This window comes from Parus major, chromosome 9 (genome assembly GCF_001522545.3).
Source record: "Parus major isolate Abel chromosome 9, Parus_major1.1, whole genome shotgun sequence".
Taxonomy (NCBI): domain Eukaryota; kingdom Metazoa; phylum Chordata; class Aves; order Passeriformes; family Paridae; genus Parus; species Parus major.
In genome coordinates this window covers 5,628,834-5,655,140 of record NC_031778.1, presented here as the reverse complement: position 1 = coordinate 5,655,140, position 26,307 = coordinate 5,628,834, and the positions used below count along the sequence as shown (strand labels likewise).

Below are 26,307 nucleotides of genomic sequence, written 5' to 3'. Positions count from 1 at the left end.
TATTTCTTCTTTGTAAAGTTAATGTGTCAAAGATGGGAGGGTCTTCGCTGTTTTCAAGTGCATGTGACACGGGATTGACACTGGGGAGGAATATCTCTAAGTAGCTTGTGGTTACAGGTTTCTTGAAGGCTTTTGACTCCTTTGGACTAATCTGACAATTTCTTGAAACAGAGGATGTTTCTGATCATCACTTTTTGTTCTCACAAAACTTCTTCCTGAGTTTCTGGCTGGTTTTACAACAAATATTTTTTTGTGTGTTTTCAGCATTTCACTTCAGTTTCAGGCTTCCAGTGAGAGGAAGTGCTTTTTCTTTTGCACTTTCTCTTTGGAGTACAATGGAACAGTCAGTTTTTGAATGTGGGGTGGGTTTTTGTTTGTGGTTTTCCTGTCTCGATTTTGTTTCCTGGTCCAGAACTTGTAGCTCTATGTATGTGGTAGCTCTGGGATCCTGCAGCCCCTTTCCTCAGCAGCTGTGCAGACCAGTTCACTCCACCTTGCTGAGCCAAGCGCTGGCTGTTGCCCTCTCCCAGGGTTGTTGGGTTGTCTCCTGCTCAGGCTCTGAGGGGGAACAGTCAGCAGCAGCAGCCCTGAGAAAAGCCTTCAGCCTCTCCTTTCTGTGGTTCCTGGTGGTGTTCCTGAGAGCTGGGCTTAAGTAACACCTTTTTGTCTGGTGGGTTTGTTTGGTTTTCTTAAGCATTCCTAGCTGCCAGATTGGGATCCAGGAGGCCAGCAGGGAAGGTGTGGATCTGAAAGGCAAGCTGCTAATTCCTGGTGGATTCACTGCTACCATGCTGACAGAAAATTAACTCAGAAGAGTAGTAAATGAGGGAATATGACACTTGCAGAGGGTGGCTGGGAGAGCACATGGCCTGTCAGTTGTCTGTGGGTTCCCAGGGTGTACCTGACACATATTTCCGAGTGCTGCTCCAGCCTGGAGCCGCCTGCTCCCTTCCTGCTGGCAGCCAGCTCTGCTGTGAGCCTGGGTGAGACACCTGCAGCTGGCCCTGCCCCCTTGGTTCCCTGGGATGGTCTGGGCATCTCTGTCAGGGTCTCAGTAAAGGGAGTTTATTTTGAAAGATGCCCTCAAATTTAATGAACTGCAGATTCAGTGGAAGAGACAGAGTTGAAAAGCGCCTCAGTCAGTCTTTGCAAAGTGCCAAAAGCTTTGTGCCTCACAGTGAGGGGGCAGATTGACTGGCTCTTCCCAAATGAACTGCTGACAAGGAGAAGAGCTGTGCCCTGGATAAGGAGGAGTTGCACAGCTTCCCAGGAAAGCTGCCAGGAAGGGGGTGGAGTTTTCTAATTTCACACACTTGTCTGTGAGTATAAATAAGCCTTTATGTTTGTTTGATCTTAAATTTTGATTGATCTTAAATTGGTTGGTGAGTCTAAGGAGGGCTGACAAGCAGCAGAAAACACTGCTCAAATAAGAACTGATGGACTCCTAAGGGGCTTTAAAGCTTAAGTGCAAAGCAGATAATAGTGCTGCTTTCCCACACAGTTGTGCTCCCACTTATCTGAGATCCATAGGAAAGCTGCTTTCTTTGCTTGCCTCTTCCTTGCAGGTGTTTGAGTTTCTGATCCGGCTGCACTCAGCTGAGGGATCTGTGGATGAGGAGGTGTATCCCTATGTTCGGACCCTGCTGCACTTTGACACACGGGAATTCCTCAATGTGCTGGCTTTGGTAAGAGACCCTGGCTTTCTGAGAGCAAAATGTAGTGCCAGCTTGCCTGTCATTGGTGAGGTTCCTCTCAATAAATCCATGCTTTAGCTAAAACAGGAGTTTCTGGCTTGGGGCAGGAACAGTTCTGGTGCTTGTTCTATAAGATATCAGAGGGGAATCACAGTAGTCCTTTGTGGTCTTAAATACAGAGTGATGAACATGACAGTACACTGTGAAGTTCTGGCAACAGAACAGAAAAAATAATGTATTTATAAAGAGTGTTCTAGTAGCTATTTCTATCTCCTGCATGGAAATCTGTCTCTCTTTCCAAATTTCTAGAATTTCCTATGTCTGTTTTGACCCATTACTTTTACCTGAATGTGTAAAAACCATTTTAGTAGTTACAAAAGAGCATATTATATCTTGGGACCTGCTGCTTAGGGATATGCAGAGAAAGGACTTAAACCAGCATTGTCTGCTTTGTGATGTGGCTGCTGCTTTGTGTTTTCTGTTCCAAGGGATTCTGCTCAAAGTGTCAGTGTTTTGCCTCTTGCAGACTTTTGAAGACTTTAAGAATGATAAGCAAGCTGTGGAGTATCAACAGAGAATTGTGGACATTCTTCTGAAAGTGAGTGGGCCTAAGAATGAACTGTGCTTGTATTTGATTGTATGCAATGCTCTGCAGTACAGGCTGTAATTTGGAGGAGGTGTTTCCAGTCCTGCCCTGGCTGACACCTCTGAGAAGGTGCTGGGCCAGGAGCATGGGTTCACCTCAGCCAAAGCTCTCAGTTGGATATTCAGAAGTGATGATTCATGCACTTTAGATATGCTGACAGAGAGGTCTCCTTTCCTGTGATTTCACCTGGGTGGTACTTTGTCAAATTTCTTGTATCTGCACCATTAAGCTTATTTTGACCTGCTTCTCATTGAATCTACTCCCTGATTCTTTCTGAGCAGGTAAAAAGGTCCCAGGAATCCTGTGCTTGGTAGGGTGCCACTGCTTTTCTGCTGAATCCCTGCTCCCCATGCCTGTAAATGCTATGTTTGGGATGCAGCATTTCCAGGATGACAGGCCTATCTTTAGGAGAGGAGTGTCAGTTATCAGCCTGGTGCTCTGGAAATGACTTGTCATCCCCAGCCCCTGTTCCCAACAATGGATGTTCCCATTATAAGCTCTCACTATCAAGCACCGTTTGCTTTCCCCTCCAAGCTGTCACCGTTAATCATGGGTGACTCTTGGAAGCTGTTTATGTATAAACATACCATAAGTAGCATTTTCTTCTCCCTATCATCACTGATACATGAGACAAGGGCGTGGTGAGTGACTTGGGTGGCAGTGCTGCTGCTGTGGGCTGAGACAATGCCACTGTGAGGGCTTCTGTGAGCCTGCCCAAACAGGATGTGGCTCTGAGGGGTATTTCTGCGCTGTGCTGGCTTAGCCCCTCTGGTTTGTGTCCTGAGCTGCTGTTAGCAGGAGGTGGCACACTGCAGCCATATTCCAGAGCTGCTGGGGATGTGTTCCTGTCATGGTACCAACAGCAGGAGGGCAGCTTGAGAAGGGCTGTAGCGTTGCATCTTCAGGCAAACAATGTGGTATTACAAAAACTGTCAGTCCTTTGTTTTGAATCTGCTGTCCTTTTGGATAAAAGTTAAAAACTCTTGAAACTTTCAATTTAAATTTGCCATTAGCAATAAAGAAAACACCTAGGAAATAGCTGTGCTTTTGAAATAATTTGGTGAACGTAGACATTCTGCTACTGATCTGCTCTGATCAAAACTTTCCCAAATGTATAATCTATGTGGCTGGCCTGCAGCCTCTGGGAAGTTGCTCTGTTCCAGGGTGCAGTGTGTTCACCTTCACATAGACTGACAAGGACCCAGTTTGTGAAAAACAAAGCTAAAATTAATGAAACACTCCAGATATTTCAGTGAATAATTTTTTAATGGTATCAGGTAGTGCTATTCTGACTAAGCTCCTGTAAGAAATTGCCTTTTTAGACAGAAAATGGAAAGTGAAAAAGAATGATTACATTAGCTGGTAATCTCAAGCAGAGCTCTGCTTGACTCTCTAATGTGTCTGGCCTGCCTGCCTCACTTGTGTCACAAAACCATTAGCATCTCGTGGGGGTCTGGAACTCTGGGTTGCTTGAAGAAATAAATTGACTCCCCCCAGCTCTGACTGAATGAGGTTATAAACTGTGAGCTGCTCCATGGCGAGGCTTTGTTACAGCAGTTCTTAGATCTTAGCTGACAGAGTTGTCCAGGTGATGGATTTCCTCCCACCTTAAACACACTGCTCTTAGAGGGGACTCTCCAAACAGGGGCATTTCACTTTCACGTAGGGTTTAGGATTTTTTTTGAAGCAGGAGACACCGAGTCAGGACACATCAGGCTTGCGTTCTATATGCCAGACAGGTGAAAAGCACTTCTTGGTTTCCAGTCCCTTTTGTAGTGCCTCTTAGATATTCCTCTTTTCTGTAATTTCAAGTCAGTACAGCCACAAGTTTCTCTAAATATTGTTAGAGTAATGCTAATATAATGTGAGAATAGCTTTTCCCCAAACCTGCAGTCATTTCTTAGCTATTAGAGTAGTTCTTTGCAGGCCACAGTTGAAGTGGTGAGTGCCTGGGGCTTGAAATGAGGTGTTTGAGGTTATTTTCTCCTATAATAATTATACTTTAGTAGTGTGACAACATTTCTCTGCTCAGAAGCTGTTCTATGTCCCGTGATCAGCACAGGCTACAGAGGCAGAGGTAAATGTGAGTTTGGAGCCTCTTCACACCTAAAAAACAGGGACAAGAATTTTTCTCTTGAATTTATGGCAGAGAGGGAACTTCTTCAGCTTTGGGACGTAAGTGCTTTAGCAAGGACTCATCCACTGCCTGTGTCTGCAGGTGACACAGCTGAATGTTGGGGAAGGGGACTTATGTTTCACCTTCAGGATGGAGTAACACCAGGAGATGTCTGGGGTAGGAGGAGACATGATGGCTCGCAGGGATTTCTTGTTGTTCCAGTTACTTTCCCAAAGGCAGCTGCAGAATCAATCCCTTAAGGGTTTATTTTTCCCTTTTGCTCTCCAATATTTCTCAGGTCATGGTGGAGAATTCTGACTTCACCCCATCACAGGTTGGCTGTCTTTTCACCTTCCTTGCCCGGCAGCTCGCCAAGCCAAACAACACCTTGTTTGTCAACAGGACACTCTTTGACCAGGCAAGTATTCCTGAGTGTGTGACATTCCAAGCAGGTTGCACCACTGCAGAAAGCATGGCCAATGTTGTAGACTGGAGAAGGTCTGAAGGTACTGGTGCATTATAACCAGGTGGCATCTTGCTGGGCCATTGCTGTGGCTTCCCAGGAGCAGAGTGGATGTGTTCAAGGCTGAGCTGGGTGACGCTCTGAGCAATCTGGTCTAGTGGAAGGTGTCCCTGCCCCTGGCAGAGGGGTGGAACTGGATGGGCTTTAAGGTCCCTTCCAACCCAAGCCAGTCTGGGATGAGATGTCAACTAAAATTACATTTGTGAGCTTATAGAGCACATAAATGTAGTACATAATTTTTAGTTTGGGTGGCCCCTACCTTCTCTGCTGTTTGAAAAAGGCATTTGCACCAATGCATGCCCAAGGCTTCCATGCGTTAACTTTGTATCCCAGCTTAAGTCCCAGAAATTCCTGGGACTGAGGAGGAGGCTTCCCTGGCTACAGCAGTTGTGCTGTGGTAATAGAGATGTATGAGCACTAATAAAAACTAATTAGAATATAGATGTCTTTGGTCATAATTTGAGACTGAAGAATTACATGCAGGCTAAACATATTAGGATTAAACACTTTCATTCCACATACATTAAATTTTATGAATTATATTATTTCCTGTTTTCCTGATGAGATGCCACACTCCAGGGGAGAGGGTCAGTGTAGTGATGCCAGCTGTTTGGTGTGTAGTCTGAAGAAGAAACATGTGCTTCCCTGAGTTCTTCTGTATTCCCTGGGTTCCCTAAAGTTTGGTTCTGGATCCTGGTACAGAGTCCTGTGTTTCTCTCTCAGGAGTCTTTCAGCAGTTCTCTGCTATTCCAGTATTCCAGTTTGGTTCCAGGACCAGGTGCATTCAGATGGCCCCGTTGTGTGGTGGTTTGCTGTTGCCACTGCTGGAGCTCAGGGTGTGCTGGTCAGTTTGTGCTCCCAGCTGTGCCAACCAGGCCTGGCTCTCACCAGCCTCTACTCCTGGCACAGGTGCTGGAGTTCCTGTGCAGCCCAGATGACGACTCCCGGCATTCCGAGAGGCAGCAGGTAAGAGCCTTCCAGGGAACACTCCTTGGAGCACCATGCAAGGCCAGGCTGTGGAATTTGGCCTTGGGAGTGAGTATGGGCTGTGGGTCACATACCAAAGACATGGGCATGGGAATATTGGGCAGTGCTGGGCACAGCAGGAGGGAAGGGTCCCACCCCAGCATTGCCTCCAGGAGCAAGAACACAGGCAAGAAAGTTCTCATAAGCTCATGACCTTCCTAGTGAAAGGACAATCAATTAACAAATCAGTAAAGTCAGCCCTGTGTTCTCACCGTGTCTGATGGCGCAGGAGCAGTGTACTTGTAGGGGCTCTGGCTGTTCAGCTGTTGTTGCTGCCCTGTAAATAACTGGTGTTCAATCTCTGCAGGTCCTTTTAGAGCTGCTCCAGGCAGGAGGGATCGTGCAGTTTGAAGAGAGCCGCCTTATCCAAATGGCAGAGAAGGCTGAATTGTGAGTTGCTGGACACAATATATAAAAACTGCCTTTAAATATCTTCCACAGCTCTTTTTTGGCTCCACTTTTATTGTTTCTACTTTGCAGCTCCGTTTTGGGTTATTTTCCCTGTGCATTCACTGTGTGTATTATGCTTCATTTAAGATGTTCACATATAGTCCCAGACTTTCTTTCCTGGGTGTTCTTAAAGAAAGCATTGTTAAGAAAAGAAGGGGTAGAGCTGTGGAAACCCTCCAGGAGAAACCCTGTGGGACTTGATGAGTTTTGACATTCCCTATCCTAGAGCCCAGGCTGTGTTCAGAGGACACAATTGTATATTGGAATGCTCTTCCCCTGGCAGATGGAGATGCCTTGTTGGGGTGAGACCCACAGGTGGATTTAAAAGCATGAAGGGGTCTGGAGCCACCCCCATGGTACTTGTTTTAGAACTGAGTAGGAGAGACAAAAACAGTGTCTGGAAAGGCTGAAAATTTCCAGCATCTCCTTTACATGCTTTATGATTCCAAAAAGAGTCTGTCATGCCAGAACAGAGCCAGCCAGGGAGGGCATCTTCATCCAGGCTGTAAGTTTGGGTGTTACATGAATGAATCCACCATGCTACAGTGGACCAGAGGGAGAACAGTGGGGTTGCACTATGCCTGTTCTCCTGTGTGTCCTAAAAGGAGTAACTTGATCAAATTTTTCAGATTCAATAAACACTTTTTTTTCTCTTTGCTTCAAAGGATTTACTGGGTAATGAAAATGAGCTGGGTCCCTCAGTTCAGCCACTTCCATCAGAGCTGGAAGAGCTATAGTATGATATTAATTAGCAGACTCTTCATTTGGTTTGACTCAGTTACATCTGATTACATGTAAAGTCTCAAAATATTGAACATGTTTGTTAAAATGTGAAGGTAGGAAGTTGTGTCATAACACATTGTTGAGTCATGTTCAGTGAATTTCTTCAAATTAGCATAGTGGATTGACCTAGCTTACATCAGAGTGTTGTGGAAACAAGGAAGAGCATCTCTGACAGCAGAATTTGTGAGACCTGATTTCATTAAGAATTGTTGTCCTCTGTCCCTTGCCCCTCTCCCCTTAGTACCTCCACTTTTCTCTGTTCTGTGTGATAATTTCCCAGAAGAGGCAGGCTGATGGGCAGGTTGGCCTGAGGCTGGTACAAATGGCACTCCAGCACACTGGAGCCACTCAGCCTGTGTGCTGAAAACCCCAAAGTAAGATACTTCCAAATGCTACTTGTCTGTTGTGCTGGCTCAGCTGAGTGGTTTTCCTGACATGGGAAGTTTCCCTTCCTTTCAGCTATCAGATTTGTGAGTTCATGTATGAACGGCAGCTTCGTTATGACAAAATCATTGGCTGTTACCTGCGGGATCCCCTGAGGAAGGTGAGTAATTCTGGCCTTTCTGCTTCGTGGCCATGCAGCCTGTCCTGCTGGCCACAGTGACTAGGCACAGCTGCCTTGCTCTTCTAGCATAATTACCTTAAAAATGCCCTTAACACTTGAGGTTTCTTAGTTATAATCAAAGCTGTTTGTGCTTGTCTAGTGGAGAGGAGCTGATTTTTTTAAAAAAAAGTTTTAGAGTTTTGTAGTGCTAGTACATCAAACCTGAGTGCAAGGTAGGATTTACTGCAGATGTGGCTAACTGCAGTACTTTTTTGTTTCTGCCATTGGTCCCCACATTTCTTCCCCTGGGCACGTGCTCTCTGCCCTTATTATCTCTCTGCCATTATCTTTGGCATGCATATGTGCCACAGTTTTTGAGGTATTTCCTTCCCTACCACCAACAGAAGTTGGGATGAGAGTATCGTAAATGGGACCTCACCAGATATGAATCCACAATGGTGAACGTTGTGTGGGTGAAGGAGTCAGAAGAGGAGGTTGTGATAGTGAGGTGGTTGGAAACTGTAACACAGGAGAGCGCCTGAGCTGGGGACAGTGCAGGAGTGCCTGGGGGAGAGGCCAGTGTCAGGGAGGAGCTCAGGAATATGCTGGGAAAACTGAGCTACCCTCTGGCAGAATGTCCTCTCTGCCTGTGCTCCTAGCTCAAGTGATGCCGTGTCCCTTTTCCCTGTGGGTAAGAGGGAGACATTTTTAGTAGGGGAAGAACAATTCTCTTTGACCTCAGTGCTTAATGCATTAGCATCAGGCTCCTCTTGGCTCTTTTTTCAATTGCAGTTCTTCAGGAACTCTTCAGGGACATACAGCCTCCCTGCAGATAACTCATCCTGACCTGCTTGGAGAGGAGTAGCCCTGAGGTCATCCTAAGGCTGTTGGAAACACTATAGTTTCCAAAAGCCAGTGCTGTCAGTGGTGCTGCAGAACACACTGCAGCATTTGTGGGTTTGTGCCTTACAGGAAGAAGTTTTCAACTACATCCACAACATCCTGTCCATGCCTGGCTACAGTGCTGAGGAGAAGCAGCTGGTGTGGCAGAAAGCTTTGGACCATATAGAGGTAGGTACAGTATATCCTGCACCCACGGTCCCTCAGCTCCTGCTAATGGCTCTTGGATCTGCTGGGTGCTTTTCCGTAAGCACAAGTGTCCGGTGCTGAGTCACAGCTGCTGAGACAGCTCTGATGTAAGCTCAGAGCTCTAACACATTAATGTAAGTGCCTCTCTCGGATTCAGGCTGGCTTCCTTGGCTTCCTGGTTTCAAGTGCTGCTCTTTGGATAATGGAGCCTTCTCAGGGAGTGATGTGTAGTGAGTGCTGTGGTGCAGGAGAGGGGTCCATTAGAAAGTGTTCCATCTCTCAAGCATGCAGCAGCAGCAAGGCAGGATATAGACAACACTGACCTCACAGGCTGTGGGATCCAACTGCTCACCCTGATTCCTCACACTGATAAGTGCATTCAGTCCTGGTGCCCCGGCACTGCTGACCTGGGGGACAATGAGGTCATGACTTCTCTATAGGACACAGGCTGCTTCTAGACTTCTCCAGCTAATAATTTTTACCATGCCTTCAACCTCTGTTGACTTCAGGGAATGAAGATGTCTGAAATGTTTGTTCAGTCAGTAGATGTGGGGAATCTATACTGTTTCTAGTGCCTATAAGGTGCTCTCGGTCCCCGCCAGGGTGATTTGGAGATAAGCCAGGAAAATAATTCTGTCTTTAAAACAAGCTTCAGACCACACTCCTTAGCAGAAAATGACTACAGAATCTATATCCTGTGAGGCAGACAAAAAGCTAATGGGCACATCCAGAGCACTTTTATTTTCTACCAGCATCTTCAAGTAGTGCATGACTAATGAGAAAATGGACCAAGAGGGAGAGTTATTCAAAAGGCAATGCACAAAGAAACCCTGTGAATGCAGCTGTCTGACACATGTGGCTCACTGAGCTCACAGCCCCTCTCCAGAGGCACTGGCAGAGCTGTGGGACTGGTAGGGATGGTTGTGCTGGGACTGAGCAGGCCTGGCTCACTGCAACCTCATCAAAGCAACTCGGGTTCCAGGTTGGGCAAGCTGCTGTGTGCTTCCTCCTTCTGCTTCATTCTTCTACTGCATCCTTGGTCCTCCAGAGAGCTGCTGGGCAGCTGGTGGGTCACCTTTCTTGGGTGAACAAGATCTTGTTACCAAGATCCCTCTCTGATTCATTTGGGATCTTCTGCTTTCCAGGATTGGTAAACCATGTGGTTTAGCAGCCTGGTGGCTGCTGTGGGCTTTTGTCCTTTTCCATTGTGTTAAACCTGCTCTCAGGCATCCAGAGCACTTGGAACAGTAAATAATACTTTACTTTACTGGGGTGAAGCTGTGATTTCAGCTCTTAGGACAACTGTCATTTGCTGAGATATGAGTGCAGCAAACCAGCCTCTTCAAGTAAAACTAGCAGTGTCTGGAGAGGATTTCCTGGTTGTATGGCAGAAAGTGGGGTTTCTGATAATTTTCCCCATCATCCCACAGCCATTATTCCTTGATGTGTATCTTTAAAAAATAAACTCTGTTCTCTTCAGTCGCAGTACTAGTCCTTTTCTACCTTCATACCCACAAGCCTTGTGTCAGTACTGTCAGTAGTGTCCCCTCAAGGGCTGTCTAAGCAGTACCATGTTTGCAGGTTGTTCAGACTTGGGAGAGGATCAAGACCCAAGCACCAAAAGCTTTGCTGGGGGATGCACTCTGAAGGTTGCACTGATTCTAAACAGGGAGATGGGGCCAACTCCCTCCAGCCTGGCAGTCCTACCTTCCGCAGTCCCAGAGACTCCCAGGGGAGTTTGTGCAGAGAGAGAAATAGATTGAGGCTGTCCCACTGCATCCTTTCTGTGTCCCTCTGCACTGCTGTGCTTTGGATTGCCTGAGGTGGAAGAGTCATGGGGATGCAGTGAAGGGCTCAGCTTGTGCAGTAAAGCTGTGGGGTCAAACACTGCAGAGTTTCTTATGGAGCAGGCAGGTTTTCCTTTGGAAACCTCATCAAAGGCATTCTCTGTGGCAGCTCTCCTTAAAGAGCTCACGGAATGGTCAGGCTCTTCCTTGCTTCCCTTCTCCCCAGTCTGTTGCTGCCATTGGCTGTATTCAGTGGCTGCTATGTCTGTCTGGAGGCCAAGCTACTGCTGAGGAACTTCTTCAGTTTGGGTTTTTTCCCAGGTGTACATTTTTGAAAATTTTCTTTCTTTACTGCTGTAACAGTTGTTTTTGCTCAGTAAAGAAATGTTTTGTCCTTTTTAGGTTTAGCAGGGGCTTTTGGGAAGGCTTACCAGATGCACAGTATTGTTTTGCCACAGTTGCTTCTCATTTATTTGGAAGTGTGGATGTATTTGGAAGGGTTAGAAGCAAAAAGCCCACACTGCAGGTTGTGTAAACTTTCATGATATGAAGCTTTTTAGCTCAAGCTTGACAGAAAGCAAACCGACAGGCATCTAAATGATTTTTGTTTCCTAGTATTACGGTAAAGAAATTGCTTTTTCATATCTGGACAGGTATCAGTTATGGTGAACAATTACAGGAAACTTGCTTTTAAAACTCTGGTTTGGTTCAGTTCAAGCCAGTTAAACTGTTTACATTGGACTGAGAAACTCTCAAGGGTTGGTTGTTTCCCCTTTTCTGCTGGCTCACAGTTGGCACTGAGAATGTCTTGGTGGCAGGGGGCAAAGGCAGTTGTCAGAAAACTTGATGGAATAACTTTCTCTTCTTAGGACTGAGATGGATTCTTGCTGTGAGGAGTTTTGTCTTCTTCAAGGCCTTGTGTGTAGCAAAAACATCAACTCTTCAACTTCCAAAAATCCCTTTTTATCAGCTACTCTTCTATTTTTTCTACATCTCTTTGTGTAGTGGTGTTTGTTATCTTAGACCTGAATCTAGGCAAAGATGCAGTTACGGTATGGATGGGCTTGGTGATGCTGCATAATTATATTGCCTGTGAAATCAAAAGGAATTAATTTGGTTGTGTTTCCCCCCAAAGGAGCTGCTGGTGCTGAGCCCAGGTAAAGCAGCTGACCTGGCAGCCATTCACTTCAGTGAGCAGATCGAGAGCATCATCTCAAACCTGCAGGTGAAGTGTCAAACTCCATTAGTTCAGGGTTTCTGTACAGTAGGGATGTCATTCCTGTAGGAAATTATTGCTAAGAGTCATGGTGAGTTACTGCTGTGTCAGAAACAGAAGAAAGATAGGCTATAGCTACTCACAAATAGGAATTGTTACATCTCAATTATTTGGCCTGTTGGTAGAGTTCTGGCCATAAAAATGTATAAGCTCAGAACTGCTGGCTGCTGCTTTTGGTTTGCGTTCAGTATGGCTTGGAGTCCCAAAGCAGAGCTGTTGTCATCAACCACATCATCTGAATATTTGTGCAAGACCTGCCTAAAGCAGCTCCTTCAGCAGGCAGCAGCTGGGACCTATGTTTTCTTCAGTGAATATAGTTCAAGGATCACTATTTTACAGCACATTATTTAAAATAATAATACTGTGTCTCCTCCTGTTGTACAGGACAAGTTCTTGCTCTTCCAGTTCCTGAGGAGTCTCCTTGATCCAAGGTATGTAGAAAATTGGACTGTTCTCAAACTGCAGCTTTATGTGGATTAAAATCAGTTCTTTGAAAGTGCATCAATAGCCAGCCTATGGCCAAGGTCAGGCTTAGGAAAGGTCACCTGCTCCTCGGGGTGCCCCAAGTTGAGAAGGACAGCCCAAAAGAAGCATTGTGGGGAATATCCTTCAGGAGAGTCCCTGCTTACTCCCTGCCTGGGAAGTGCTGTGGGCTCCAGTGCATGGAATGTGCTGTCTCTGGCATGTGGGGGGAACTTGGGCACTGCTGTTCCAGAGAGCTGTGGAATGGTTACCCTGGGGCTGGAGCACCCATTTCTCTTCTCAGCCTACAGCTTTGGTTACTTGGTTGAGGTACCTGAGCTTAACATAAACAGAAGAGCATTTGGGTCAACTGACATTATTAATTTCTGCATTTTCATTTTTAATTCACTGCAAGCTCCTCTTTTTAACTACTTGCTTGATCCACCTGCTCATGTTCTTTCAGTGCTTCACCATTGAGTGTTCTCTTTCTGTTAAATCAGTATCAAATGCACAGCTCCAGTTGCTTTCAAACAATTGTTAATGCAACTGAGGGAAAGATCTTGGTTTATCAATTAGTTACAAATTAATTGTGCTTAATGAAGAGGAGTAGGAATCCAAGTGTCAATGTTTGTTTTTGTTGAAGTGGAATAAAAAACATGCTTTGGAAGCCAGAACCTGGAATTAATCAATCACCTCTTGGATTTTCTTAGCATGTAAATTAAGGAAAAAAAAGAACCAACCCAAAGCAAAGCCAAAACCCCAAACATACATTTTGTTATTTCCTGAGTTTTACAGACATGTTTGTGTGGAAGGTGTTCATTTCCACACCTCCTGTTTTCTCTGGGGCCAAAACAAAATAAAAAAAAAATATCTTGGTTGGGTTTTATAGGAAAGAAATCATATTATTTAGTTAATCAACGATTTATTGGGAAGAAAAAAAAAGAAGTTAAGCAGAAATGAAACCCAGCTGGATGTTAAGTAGGACTTTGTTTATGCTGTGGTATCACTTGCACCCAGTGAAGGTGGTAATTAACCTGGATTCTAATCTTATGCACAGAGTGCCTTCCATAATCTCTGAGTAATAAACATATCTAATTTCACTCTACCATAATTAGAGCTAAATAGGCTCATTTCTCCTGTAGTTACCTTCTGATCTCGGGCAACACATGATGTGTTCAAAGCAGCAATGGGAGGCAATGTTCTGCATCTGTTCTTCCCACAGGTCTCTGCTTTTCCCTTTAGGATGATGTTCCATGTGGTGCACTAGGCCACGTGGCTTTTTCTTAATAACACTCAGATCCTGAGGTCTGTTCTCAGAGCTGTGAAGTTGTTTTCTTCTAAGACCTATTGAAAGCAGCTTAACTGTATCCTGGGAGAGGCAGGGAATGAGGAAAAATCTTGCTCTTGCAGGCCTAACTGCAGATGTACCTACACTCTGTAGTATAGTTATACATAAAATAGTGATCAGGCTCTTCTGCAGCATCTGTCTCTTTTCATCCAGTCTAAATGTTTGTATGCTTTTGTGAAGCAAAATTCATGTCAAAATAAAAATTCTTAGAGCAGTAAAAGAGCTTTTTAGGGTCTCAAGTACAAATGATTGCTTGATCATATGGGGACAAGACTCATCATGCTGGTCTAACTATCCGAGTTGGTGGAATTGCATTAGGGATTAATTTGGCCCATTTAATTTAGCTAGAGATTTATTTTTAAGGAGGTGGAAGGGGGAAGGGAGGAAACAGGGTTAACAGGAATTGCCTGGGGAAATTAAAACCAAATGTCTGAATGTTTGTAGCATAAAGCAGCCCCAGGAAACAGAGAATGTAGTAGGGATTGCTCAGCTCATTAATCACAGTATTTACTATGTTTCCATTTTAAACTCTTGAGTTTTTTCCTCTTAAAAAAACCCAACACAGTGAAGCATTGTCTGTTGCCATTTGTGTTTACATATTTTACCAACAAGATGAATTTATTTAGCAACACAGCGTTCTAGGTTTATAAATGTAGCAATAGACTCCTAAACCATGAGTCCCCAGGACTCTCTGCTGTGCCCCACTGCCTGTGACACTTGCAGGGTTCCCTTGTGCCGGGTTTTATGAGAAGCCAGTGCTTCTCTCTTGCTTTTTGTGAAGACTATGGCAGGGGAGACATTGAATATGGTTATATTGGAGTGAACATGAGCCCATGTAGCCAAGCAGGACCTGCAAGTCTCAGGACTGTCAATTAGTTTTAGAAATCATCAAAATCCAGATTTCTTTCCATTGTCTCCTCTCTGTATTTCTTGAGGAAATAAATGGCTGAGGGAAGGGTGAGCTTGCTTATGAAATCATGGATGCTTGCTGCCATGAGTATTTCCAGACTTGAAATTTGCTCTTATGCTATAGATGCGTGACTTGCCATTTTTCCTATCTTGGTAGACAAAAGATCATTTTAGATAGAGAGAGTTTATTTTAGTCTACTCACAGAAAGAGGAGAGCACTCACTCCCTTTCAGGCACTGGGGGAGTTTACAGGGTGTTTGTTGTGGGAAGAGTGGATGGTGAATGCAGAATTCAGGGTTCCTGTTTGGTCCTTCAAGATCCATTCTTTGCTGTCAAAACACAATAGTTGGGCCACAGTTTTTGTAGAGTTGTGCTCATACTTTCCCACTGTGATCAGTACATGGGGTGAGGCTTTTGTTTCTGGGCATGTCACATTGTAATCCCAGTAAGCTGCTCTCTTGGCTTGCTCAAGCCACAGCATTCTCCTGGCCTTTCTTGGATGCTAGTATGCCTTTTGTAACTCCCAGGAAATAGAGGATATTGGATATCAGACCTTTTCCATCCCATGGCTGTAGGGTTTTCACACTAACAGATCTTCTCTTGCTTAGGAATTCGTGTTCAGAAAGATAAGAAAACTGGATACATACACCCTGATCCTTTTCCTTTCCTAACAGGAGCTTTAGCAGAAACCCCAGTTTCATAGCCAGGATAAACTTCCACTGTTTCTCTATGTGATGCACTAGAACTGCCGTGGGAAGTGTAACATTCAGCGGCAGAGAGCTGCTGTTCATTTAAAGGTTGCAGGTGCTGTATCTGACTCCAGGAAAGCATCATCCTTTCCCTCCTCACTCTGAAGTCTCCTCTTTCATGTTGCTCTTTTTAAAAACAAGATCAGTAGGAAACTGTCATGACAAAGGGACATGGGCACTGCTCACAATTCTTTTCTCCCTTCTGTTTCTGCACATGAGAAGTTTCCTTAATAATGAGCCCAGGGATTGAAAAATGGGTTGTTTCTCTAAAGGAAGTATGAGTTCCTTTCTCAGTGAGGTAGATAAAAGGGATGAAACATTAAAATGAGGTGAAGGAAGTCAAAGAAGAATTTCGGGAACAATAAGCAAAAAGCAGCAAAACGTTTCCTCAAACACATGCAGAGCTGGTCTGTAGGACATAGGCAACCAGGATCTGAACAGAGCACTCAGACCATAAGGTTTCATTGAGGAAATGAGGCTAACTCTTTGTGCCTCTTTGTCACTGGAGTTGCTGGTGATGGGTCTGTGCTGGTCTCTTTCTTCACAGGGGTCTTTGAGAATTTAATTTGTACTGAGGCATCAGGAGGATGTGTTGTGGAACAAATGGAATGGCTGCTGAGAGACCTTCAGCACCAGTAACTAGTAGAAACAGCATAATTTTCCTCTTAAAGGCAGATTTTTTTAACTTCTGTATTAAGGACAAAAGACAACACACAAATGGGTAAGAAACTCTTCTTCCCAGATAGATTTCTGGGCTAGAATTTGATTTTAGTCTCTTGTGCCTGTTTTATTCCAGAGAAGGCATTAACCAAGACCTGCTACACCTCCCACCATGTATCACTGAGCAGTTCATTGAGCTGCTCTCTCAGTACAGTCCTGACCAGGTTTTGGAGACACTCAAAGTTCTGGAATACTGCAGACTGGAGGAAACCATCCAGGTAGGAAAGAGATGTGTGACAACAAGGGCCATGGGATGCATTCAAATCAGCTTCTACCCCTTTAAACTGCCGTAAAGGTACTTTACCTTGGGCTTGGACTAGTTCCTGAATGCTCTTCCAATCTGTTTCTAGCACTCTGTCCCTCTGAGCTGCTAAACTGCTCTTCTGCAGCACAGTTGGATATATTTAATAGACTAACACTGTGTTGGGTCTCAGGGCTGATAAGAAAGGGCCGGTAGTGCTCTGAAGCTGCTGAGAAACTGCAGAATAGAGGGTGGCTGTATTGCTGCTAATTAATCATGGTGAGGGTATATAAAATCACAGACCTGGGGTTTTTGGAAAGCAATGCTGCCAAAATCTGCCTTGTGCTGGGAAAGCAACTGTTCCTTCTCTGTGTGGAAATTGTACCAGTAATTTTTGAGCGCTGGTGGTGGCCATAGTGCAAGCTCAGAAATGAAAGGAGATGCAGGAGAGCTACTCAGCCTCGGTAAGGTGCCTGTAAGCACAGGCACTTCCAGCCCTGGCCATCTGCATGGCATTGTAAACAAACATTGGCAGCTTTCTTCAGACAGACATTTACCTTTTTTTTTCCCTTTCAACTCAGATAACCCAAAAACATCAGCTCCATGAGGCTTCTTCGTATTTGCTAGAGAAGAAGGGAGATATCCATGGAGCCTTTTTGGTTATGCTTGAGGTACAGTACTCCCAAATCCTGAATGTGGCATTGTTGCCATACCATGGCATCAGTGTGGTGGCCTGTGCTCAGGTTGGATGTTGTCCTTGTTCCTCAATTTGTTTCCCACTAGAATCCATGGAAGCATTTGCCTTCTGTCAAATACCAATAAATTGAGGTGTCTGCATACTCAGAGCATCAGTATATTTTTCTGACAAGTCCTCAAATATTTAGAAAATAATAAATCCTGAAATTTGTTTTTCATAGCCAAAATCATCTTTCACCTCCTGCTTTCCTTTCCATATTTGGAAAGATATTTATGCCTTGTTAGTCGTGCTGGGGAGGAAAATGGGGGTGAGCCTGTGTAACCACACCTTTAACAAACGTTTCTATCAGGATTCTTGGGAGTAAACTCCCAAGCTGACTATTCTGTGTCCTCTCTTTTGTTTCAGCGATTGCAGAGCAAGTTGCTGTTGCTTACTCAAGATGATGGAAGTAAGACTTACTGAGTTAAATTCCATTTTCCATTAAAAACAGATAACCACAAAACTGTGATGTGCTTGTGTCTGCCACCTAGTATAATGATATAGTTTCAGGTTTCTAGCATGGTAATGACACTCTTTATATGGTAGTTATTTGGATGACACTCCCTCACTCTGGTGTTTCAATCTTGGTAGAGATCTCAAACACCATGAGGGATAGTTTGCATGTGTGTGGTCAGCTGCCCTGTCAGCTTTTCCCATTGGGAGCAGTCTTCTCACTGGCTTACCAAACACATTCCCCATGTCCGAATCCATTCAAACTCATTGCTGAGCTTCAGCTGGCATTATATGGGGGACAGTGATGGGAGACAGCTTTTTTGAAAGCAAATTTCTCAGATAAATAAGAATGTTCTGCCCACAGAAATTGAGTGTATGCACAGATGTGCTATTCACTAGCCCAAGGACTCATGGGCACCTAATTAAATGCAGTTGTTGTTACTGAATTTATTCTGTTAGTTGTTACCTAATTTATTCTCAACCACTGCTAAGATCTTCCTTATTTGATTAAATGAAATGTTTTATTGCCCAATTTATTGTGCTATTCAGGGAAAGTGCCAAAAATCAAAACTTTTCTTAATAATGTAGTTGCTGACAGTAGTGGGCAGACTTTGATGAAGAGCATGATTTTATTTTGCAGAAGGATTCATAGTAAACTTATCTAATGAGTGTTAACTTGTCTAATAGTTTTTATTTAATTGTAATTTTTTATTTTATTGTTATTTGCTTTTTCCTCCTGACACTTAGGCTCAGTTGAACCGTCCTTGCTAGAAAACATTGAAGATACTTTAATGAAAACAATTGCTCTTTGCCAGAGGAATTCACATAGTTTAGACCAGCAACAGCGAGAGGTAAGGTAGTCAAAAACGTGTCACCAGAATCAACAAAGGCCTCTGTGTCTCCTGAAGCTTTGCCTCATATGGCTCTTGCTCTCCCCATCCACTGGATACTGCTATGTCCAGGCAGTCACCATGTGGCTCTCCTTTTGTTCTCCCTGTGCTGCTTCAGGGTTTGGAGACATAAGAGTGAAATCCTCACTTGTGAGGTTGAAGCACAAAGCTAAGTTCAGGTCAGAGGGAGGAAGGGATGAGGACATGGCCTTTCCCCTTTTCCAGCTCTGGACAGAAGTTGGGCACAAATGTCAGTCAGATGCTGCAGAGGCACTGTGAGCTCTGAGCCAGCTTCCTGGTGGCACAAAGCTGCTGCTGTTGTCACTGTGGCTGCAGAGCTGTTCACAGCCCCTGAGCTGAGTGTCAGCCTGGGCTCTGAGAGGGGAGGCAAATTCAACTGCCTTGAGCTCTTGTACAGGGAGCTGGCTTTGCCCATCTCCTCAGACTGAGGTTGTGTTTCCCTTTTGCCCATGTCAGTGACACAAAGGCATCTTTAGTCCTAAGATTCTGCATAATCTATGTAATTTCTGAATTCAGAACAGAGAATGTTGTTTCCATGTCTGAGGAGGTGATATGGCTGGAAGTCAAGAACTCTAATTTCTTCACAAGCACTGCCCAGTGTGAGAGGTGACCTGCTCCATTTCTTCCCTGCAATGGTGTCATTGTACAAAAGATAGGAAGAGAATTTAGATGTCTCTTTCCACTTGGGATCCATTTACTGTGCTACCCACTCTGAGCTCTCACTCTGTGTGGGAGTATGCCTCTCACATGGGGAGACTGAATGAAGCAAGTGAAGCAAACACAGATTGTTGTCACAATTCTAGTAAAGTGCTTTTCTCTGAGGTTTCTTTATCCTGTTTCAGCTCTGTCCCACAGCAGTTATCAGAAATGCAGTTCTGTTCTCAGAATGTGGAAGTGAGTCTTAGCCAGTGGCTTCTGATGTTCCTCACAGCTCATTTTTAGCACTACCCTGTTCTTACTGGTTCTTTCCTCACATTCCATGATTCCAGGCCCTCTGGTTTCCCCTGCTTGAGGCCATGATGTCCCCACAGAAATCTTCTGGTTCATCGCAGTGTCCGTTCTCTGAATGTGAGTACTTTGGCATTTGTGACTCCAAACAGTAAAAGTTGTGTGCTGTCTCTCCTCTGATGAATGAATAGAAGTTTTGTTACTCCATTCCTAAATATTCTGCTCCCTGACTGGCAGGGAGCTTGGGTGTGTGGTCTGCAGCTTTTGGGTGGAAAGGGTTCTTTTCATTTACTTAATTTTGTCCCGTGTGGAAGAGGAAGCCTACCATAGGCTGTGCTAATACGTTGGTTGCATTAAGGATGGTGTCTGAAGTAGCCAAGGTGCACAATGTGTGTACAAAGGCTCTATAGGTTATAGTCAGCACTTGGGGAACTCCTGACTATTAAGTCAGTCACTGTGCATGCCCAGTCCTTTTGTGCACCTCTCCCTGCACCTGTCTGCCATTGATAAAACCAGTGGGACTTGAATACACCAGCTAAATTCTCTACTCCACTTCTGAGTCAGCAGCACACCTTGAACAGCAGCCTCCGTTTGTGGGAGGAATAAGAGTAGCTAAAAAGGGGCTTAGACGCATTGGTTTTGGCAGTCTCCAGCACAGGAAGGATGTGGAGCTGAGGGAGCAAGTCCAGAGGAGGCACCAAGGTGACCAGGGAGATGGAGAAGCTCTGCTGTGAGGAAAGGCTGAGGGAGTTGGGTTGGATGGGATATTGGGAAGAAATTGTTCTCTGTGAGGGAGGTGGGGCCCTGGCACAGATTGCCCAGAGAAGCCTGTGGCTGCCACATCCCTGGGAGTGTCCAAGGCAAGGTTGGATGAAGTTTGGAGCATCCTGAGGTAGTGGAATGTGTCCGTGCCCATGGCAGGGGGTGGGACTGGATGAGCTTTGAGGTCCTTTCCAATCCAAACTACTCTTGGATTCTCTGAATAATGTCTTTTGCTCCATCCCAGACCCATGCTGATGATCTAGGAACAAGTTTCATGCAAAGGTCAGTGCTGGGAAGCTTTAGAGTCTGTAGGCCATAATACAGATAAGGATTCAGATAAGGATTTGGTAGCAATAGAAAAGTGAATGGTGGTGTTACTAAGTGAAAAAGTGGGTTTTTACTGCAGGGGATGTGGAAGGGTATACAGAGGTACTGTGGGATCAAAACCTTGTAACACCCTTCATACCGCAAAAAGCTGTGTGCTTAGTGCAGTACATGCAGGAGGAAGAACATAAAAGCTATTTCCAAACCAGAAAACATGACCTGAAATGAAACTTCTCTATCTAAGACTGAACCTCTCTTTACTCCTGGAATCCTAATGAATGTTGTGGCTCTTGTGTTTGACATTCCAGCTTTGAAGAGTTTGACAATGCAAGTGCTGAACAACATGGCTGCATTTATTGCTCTTCCCTCAATCCTGCAGAGGATTCTCCAGGTGCGTTCCTGAAGAGAAGGAAGTTTCACCAAGCTGTGCCACTGGGTTATTGGGAAAAGGTATTCCCAGGTCACTGGAGATCAGATCAGCTGATTGTCTGTTCAGTGTTTCAGTAGAAGTTCTGTTGGTGAAACATAAGGTGTAAAAGCTGATAGAATTATCTAGGGAGATATGTGGGAGAACACAGACCTGTGAGAAGGTAATTAAAGTAATTCCTGCAAACCAAATAAAATTGTACCTCAAAGGTTGCAGTTACTTGGAACCGAAACTTGACAGGTTTAAGGGTAAAGCCACAATGAATTTCCCAAAACTTGGCACTGAATTTGTTGAAAGCCTTTTAGTTAAGGCTCTAGGATGGACAATTGTGGAGATGCTACCCAAAGTGTATAGGCTTTGCAGAAAGATCATGATGGGGCCCAAAATACTATTGATGGTGCAGTACTATTTTAGAGATGCAGTTAGTGAGTAGCAAACTTGCAGAAGAGCTGATTTTAGGCAGGACCTTGGGTTGAGTGATCACAGGCAACTGTAATTTGTTAATTTGCAAAACAGATGAAAGCTGATGTTGGGATTTAGTAATAAGCCTTCAGAAATACAGAAAAGGAATTAGAAGAACTGTCTGTGTTGTGGAGTGGAATGATTGAAGGGTTGAGACAATGCTGAAACATTGTGCAGGGTTTTTGTTCCAAGTGAGAGAGGAGAAGGGCTTAGAGGGTGAACACACACCTCTAGCAACCTCTTGGTTTGATCTTAATATTATGCACAGTCTTGGATTTTGAACAAACTCTTAAGATAGCAAAGCATGTTGCATGAGAGTGGATAATAAGTGTGTTCAAATGAAATGTGGTTTTATCAAAGGAAGTGTCAAGCAAACCTAATGGCTCTTCAATAACTTATTTAGTCTACTTTTAGCTGAGGTTTTGGTATAATTTCCTGTTGGGCTTTGTTTGATGTTTAATGTAGGCAGGAAAGGAGGGAGAAGCTATGAGTGAGTGGGAGGTTGCCAGGGAAGGGAGGCTTCCCTGGGTTGTGCTGAGAACTGTCATGATGGGGTAGGAGTCAAAGCAGTGACCACTGCAGATAACACAGCTGGGAGGTGTGACAGTGTGGAGGAAGATCTGTTCTCCTTTGGGATGAAGGGAGAGTCTTGTTGATGGCAATCTTCACATATTTAATTCTATTTCTGTTCTGATGGACTCTCTTAGCAGCAATAGAAAATCCTTTTCCAGGGGCTGGCACTGATGTCCTGGAGGCAGCAGGGGAGTGAAATGTCTTGGTCTGTTGTAGAGGGAAGTGGTTGGTGTGATGGCTCTGCAGAGGAGGCTGAGGGGATACTTCATCAGGTGAAGTGCTTTACTGAGGACAGAAATGGGTCAGGCATCACTGAGAGCAGCATGTGCAGCTCTGGTCACTGGGTTTGGAGGCAGGGGGGAACTGCTCCTGCTCATTCCACCTCCTTGGTCAGCCTGACAAATTTAGTCTGACTAAAGAGAGTTTTGGAAAGACAGATTTTTGAACAACTAGAGCAAAAAATTATGACTTCTTAAAGTGCAGAGAAAAGGACTGAATTCCAGGTAAAGAGCATTAGTATCAGAAGTTCATAAAATGGGGCAGTAATTGGTACCTTGTAGCTGAAAAAGACATGTAGGAAAAATATCATAAAGATCAAGAGAAGATCCTATGGAAGGGAAGGTGGTGTTGATATACAGGATCTCTAAGTTGATTTTGCCTCTTAACACTTACCCTCTGTAGCTTTCACTCATGCCCATGTATTTGCAAACTCCTGAGGTGTGTGGAGTGATGTGACCTGGATTGTTTGTGGGCAGCAGAGAGGGTGTGAGCCCCTTGCTGCATCCTGAGTATCCTCTGACAGATACCAAGAGCTCACCTCTGCCCTTCAGAAATTGCTGTCTCTTTTCACCTCTGAAGATTTGCACCTCTGAAACTCACTTAAGCCTCTCCCAACTTCTTATCCTCCTCATTAGGAGATGAGCTCTTCTCCTGAGTGCTTACCTGTGCTGAGTCTCACCAGTCTGCTGCCTTCAGTGCTTGGCACCTCCTCTGTCCTTTGTTACAAGACAAATCCTTCATTGAACCCTGTGCTCTTGTCCTTAACCCCCACATTTCCATTCACTCTGCCTTCACACCAACCCTTATTCTTGGGTTGCTGGCACTGCCCTGCTCCAGTTTACTGTTGCCTGTGGATTTGTGGCTGTATTTTGTTAAACTCTTGCTCCAGGGCTTGCAGAGGGTGCCTGTGGGAGGTTTCTGTAAAGTTTATTTGAATGCACAGCTTGGCCCTTGGGAAAACTTTGCTTTGAATCTGGCTGGGAAGCTGGTGTTGGGATGGTGATGAGCATGTCTTACTCTGTGGCCTTGTCATGAGTGCTCAGCTCAAATGTTCAGGGACTCTGAACCCTGGCCCTGCTGGGGATCAGGAAGAAAACTTTCTTAGAGCCAAGCAGCAGAGAGCATTGGATTTTTTTGCCTTCTAGTCATCTGCTTCCCTGGGTTATCTGGGAATGCCATTTAAGTGCCCTGCAGGGAAGAAACACAACATGGCAGGCACAGGTGGTGCTTTCCCAGACAGGCAGATCCCTGTGTTGTTAGCCCTGACTAGGTGTTCCTTTTGCAGAGCTGTGTAGTTGCTCTTTGAAGCCATGAAAAATTCCAAACCTTGGTGCCAAACCCTCCTGTCTTGGCTCTGAGCTCTCTGCAGGGCACTTGGATGTGTTACTGATGTGACACCTTAACTGTGACCACAAGGAAATATTGAAACCAGCCTTTCTGGGCCCTGGAGTGCACACAGCCTTTCCCAAGCCCTCCAAATATTTTGATGAAATGCAGAATTACAAGTGGTGCTTGTCTGACAGGGCCCTCAAATGCTGTTCCAGCAGAGCTCAAAGCTTGTGATAGAATGTAGATATGCTGGAGGTGCGGCTGAGAGGTGGCACAGCTGCCCAGGAATTCACTGGGAGTTTTGTTGGAAGGTGGGTAACATCAGTCAACTGAGGTAGATTATCTTGACTTTTCTGAAAAGGAATTAGAGTATTCCAATTTTAGCTGACTGGTTTTCTTCCTCTTCTGGGCTTAACTGCTTACAGATTATACCTTATGCATATGTTAACTTTGCAACCAAAGTGTTTGGCCAAAGGGCACCTTGCAAGGGCTGGGGCCAGACCTGCAGCTTTCCCAGAGAACAAGTAGGCTTCTGGCACCTGCCTGTCCCAGCAGCTGGGCTCAGCATTATCTAACCAAAGTCACGTGAAATAATAATTGAGAGATTTGCTGCTGCTCATCCTTTATAGTGTTGGGGAGTTACTTATTAACTGGGAAGTCTGAACTAACCGTATTAGGAGAGATACCAGAGGAATCCTCTTGAGCATTAAGAGAAATTCCATGTTATTAAGGATGTGAGCGCTCTCTGAAGAGGGCTGAGGTTGAGTGTTAATTCCCTTACAAAGCTGTAATCCTTCATGAATGTTTTGTAAGCAGATGCAGCTGATGCTTCCTACAAAATGGAGAACTGGAGAAACCAGAAATGTAAAAGCTACTTGTCTGGGACCCCAAAGAGGGGAAGGAAGGATTCTCTAAAAACTGTTACAGAGTTGAAGCAGAAAGATCCAGAAAGCTTCTCTTTATATTCTTTCCAGTCCCACTTAGGGCTTTGGTTGTTTTCTTCCTAGTCTGGGAGATGAGCACTAGGATTAGCTGTGTGTGGAGTGGTTGCTCTGGCCCCTTGCAGAGGGGAGAAGCTGAAGTGAAGGTGTTTGTAGAGTGCATTTTATCAGTACTGATAGCAGAGCAAGTGCTATTTCCTGGACCCAGGAAGAAATGGGAAATGGAAGAGGCAGAGCTGGCTGAAAGGGCTGCATGAGCACCTCTGGGCTGTGTGTGGATCCTTGCCAGCTCTTTCCCATCTGTTGGTTGGTGGCAGCCCTGGGCAGCCTGTTTGGCTCTGACTCCTTGTGCTGATGCCACATTCCCAGGGCAGCACCAGCCTGGGAGCAGCTGCTGGGATCTGTTCCTGGTTGGTGCAGTGCCTGTGTCACTGCATGGGAAGGCACATCCGTGTTTGGAGTATGCCTGAATTCCAAACCGAGACCAATTTTATAAGGTGGAATTAATGAAAGATATTCCTCCATGAAATTAACTGATCCCACATGGCTTTTGCGGCTGGAAATTTTTTGGGGTCTGAAGCTGCAATTTTAACTGTCTGGAGAAGTGACCTGGGAGCTGTGGGTGTGATGCTGGAGGCAGGCAGGCAGCTCCAGCCCATCCCATTGGATGACTCCCACAGGGAATGGCCGTGGACTCACTGCTGGCACTGGGCTGCCAGGCTCAGGGTGAGACTTGGCCAGACCATGGGCCTCCTCTGTAAAGAAGAAAGTCCATTTTCTTCCCAGCTGCTGTTATTTTTAGAGATCAAGCATGACTTGAAGAAGAGACAGCAACTGAAAGCCTTCAGACTTGTGTTCTCCCTCTGCAAAGCTGGACGTGGGTCTTTATTCTTCTCTCATCTTCACATCTCCTCTTCCTCCGCTCTGTGTCCAGACAGGAAACCAGTGGCTTTGAAAATTTCCACTTGCAGCTTAGGAAGTTTGAGGTGCCATATGGAAATTGTGGGATTGGGACAGTTTGTGAGTGACCTGTTGGCCATGTACTTGAGGGCTTTAGAAGAAGAGATGCTGGCTGCCTGCCTAACTGCTCTGTGCTCTGGATCACATTCCTGCTGTCTGGAAATCCCAGATGCCTTCATAATCCCTTCAGTGACTCAGTGCAATGCCCTTCCTGTGCTGTGCTGCTAAATGGTGCAGGAAGAAGGGAATCATGGAGTGTTCAGGCTGTGCTGTTTACCCGGCAGAAAAGGAGCCTGTGCAGCACATCCAGCTCTTCATGCTTCATCCAGCATGCTTCAAATCCTGGTTTTGACTCAGTGCTGTTACTCAGGGCTGCTTTTATTTAGGTTTGAACATTGGATTTCTGCCTGTAAAACTGCCCACGAGGGCTGTTGTTCAAGAGTTCCTTGACTTGCTTTCTGTAGCTTTGGTAATCTCTCAGGGTGTCGTGCAGTGTAGCCTCCATGCTGCTTTAGTTATCTTTGTCAGCTGGCTTTGTCACTCTCAATTCTTCTTGCCCAGTCCCAGCATGGAATCAGCCTTGCTCTTACTCCTCCTCTCATTCATCTTATCCAGAACTTGTTTATCCCATTCCTGTTGCTTTATCCCTTGTGTCACCACCATTTTTCTGCTCTCTGGGTTAGCTGACTTTTCACATCTTGCTGGTCTGTTTTTGCCAATTCAATTCAATTTTGCTGCCCCTTCCACTCTTCTCTCAGCTTCCTGATGCTTCAGAGGGTGCCAGGATGGATGTGCAGGGCTGTTTGGGCTGGAGCAGGCTGGAGGAAGGGGGCCATGCA

General features: G+C 45.1%; 1 protein-coding gene across 9 annotated transcripts in view; it reads left to right on the top strand.

The window, feature by feature from the left end:
- VPS8 (VPS8 subunit of CORVET complex) overlaps positions 1-26,307 on the top strand; it is a 72,282-nt gene that overhangs the window by 32,570 nt on the left and 13,405 nt on the right. For 7 of the 9 annotated variants that reach the window (XM_015637307.2, XM_015637305.2, XM_033516632.1 and 4 more), the window contains 15 exons: positions 1,566-1,685; positions 2,221-2,292; positions 4,755-4,874; positions 5,889-5,945; positions 6,313-6,395; positions 7,698-7,782; positions 8,755-8,853; positions 11,794-11,883; positions 12,319-12,365; positions 16,199-16,340; positions 16,945-17,034; positions 17,466-17,508; positions 18,300-18,403; positions 19,453-19,531; positions 20,806-20,888. In XM_015637307.2, coding sequence (XP_015492793.1) covers positions 1,566-1,685; positions 2,221-2,292; positions 4,755-4,874; positions 5,889-5,945; positions 6,313-6,395; positions 7,698-7,782; positions 8,755-8,853; positions 11,794-11,883; positions 12,319-12,365; positions 16,199-16,340; positions 16,945-17,034; positions 17,466-17,508; positions 18,300-18,403; positions 19,453-19,531; positions 20,806-20,888 — 1,314 coding nt within the window. Of the gene's footprint in view, positions 1-1,565; positions 1,686-2,220; positions 2,293-4,754; positions 4,875-5,888; positions 5,946-6,312; positions 6,396-7,697; positions 7,783-8,754; positions 8,854-11,793; positions 11,884-12,318; positions 12,366-16,198; positions 16,341-16,944; positions 17,035-17,465; positions 17,509-18,299; positions 18,404-19,452; positions 19,532-20,805; positions 20,948-26,307 lie in introns of all 9 variants that reach the window. The other 2 variants (XR_004498667.1, XM_015637310.2) reach the window with 2 other exon arrangements.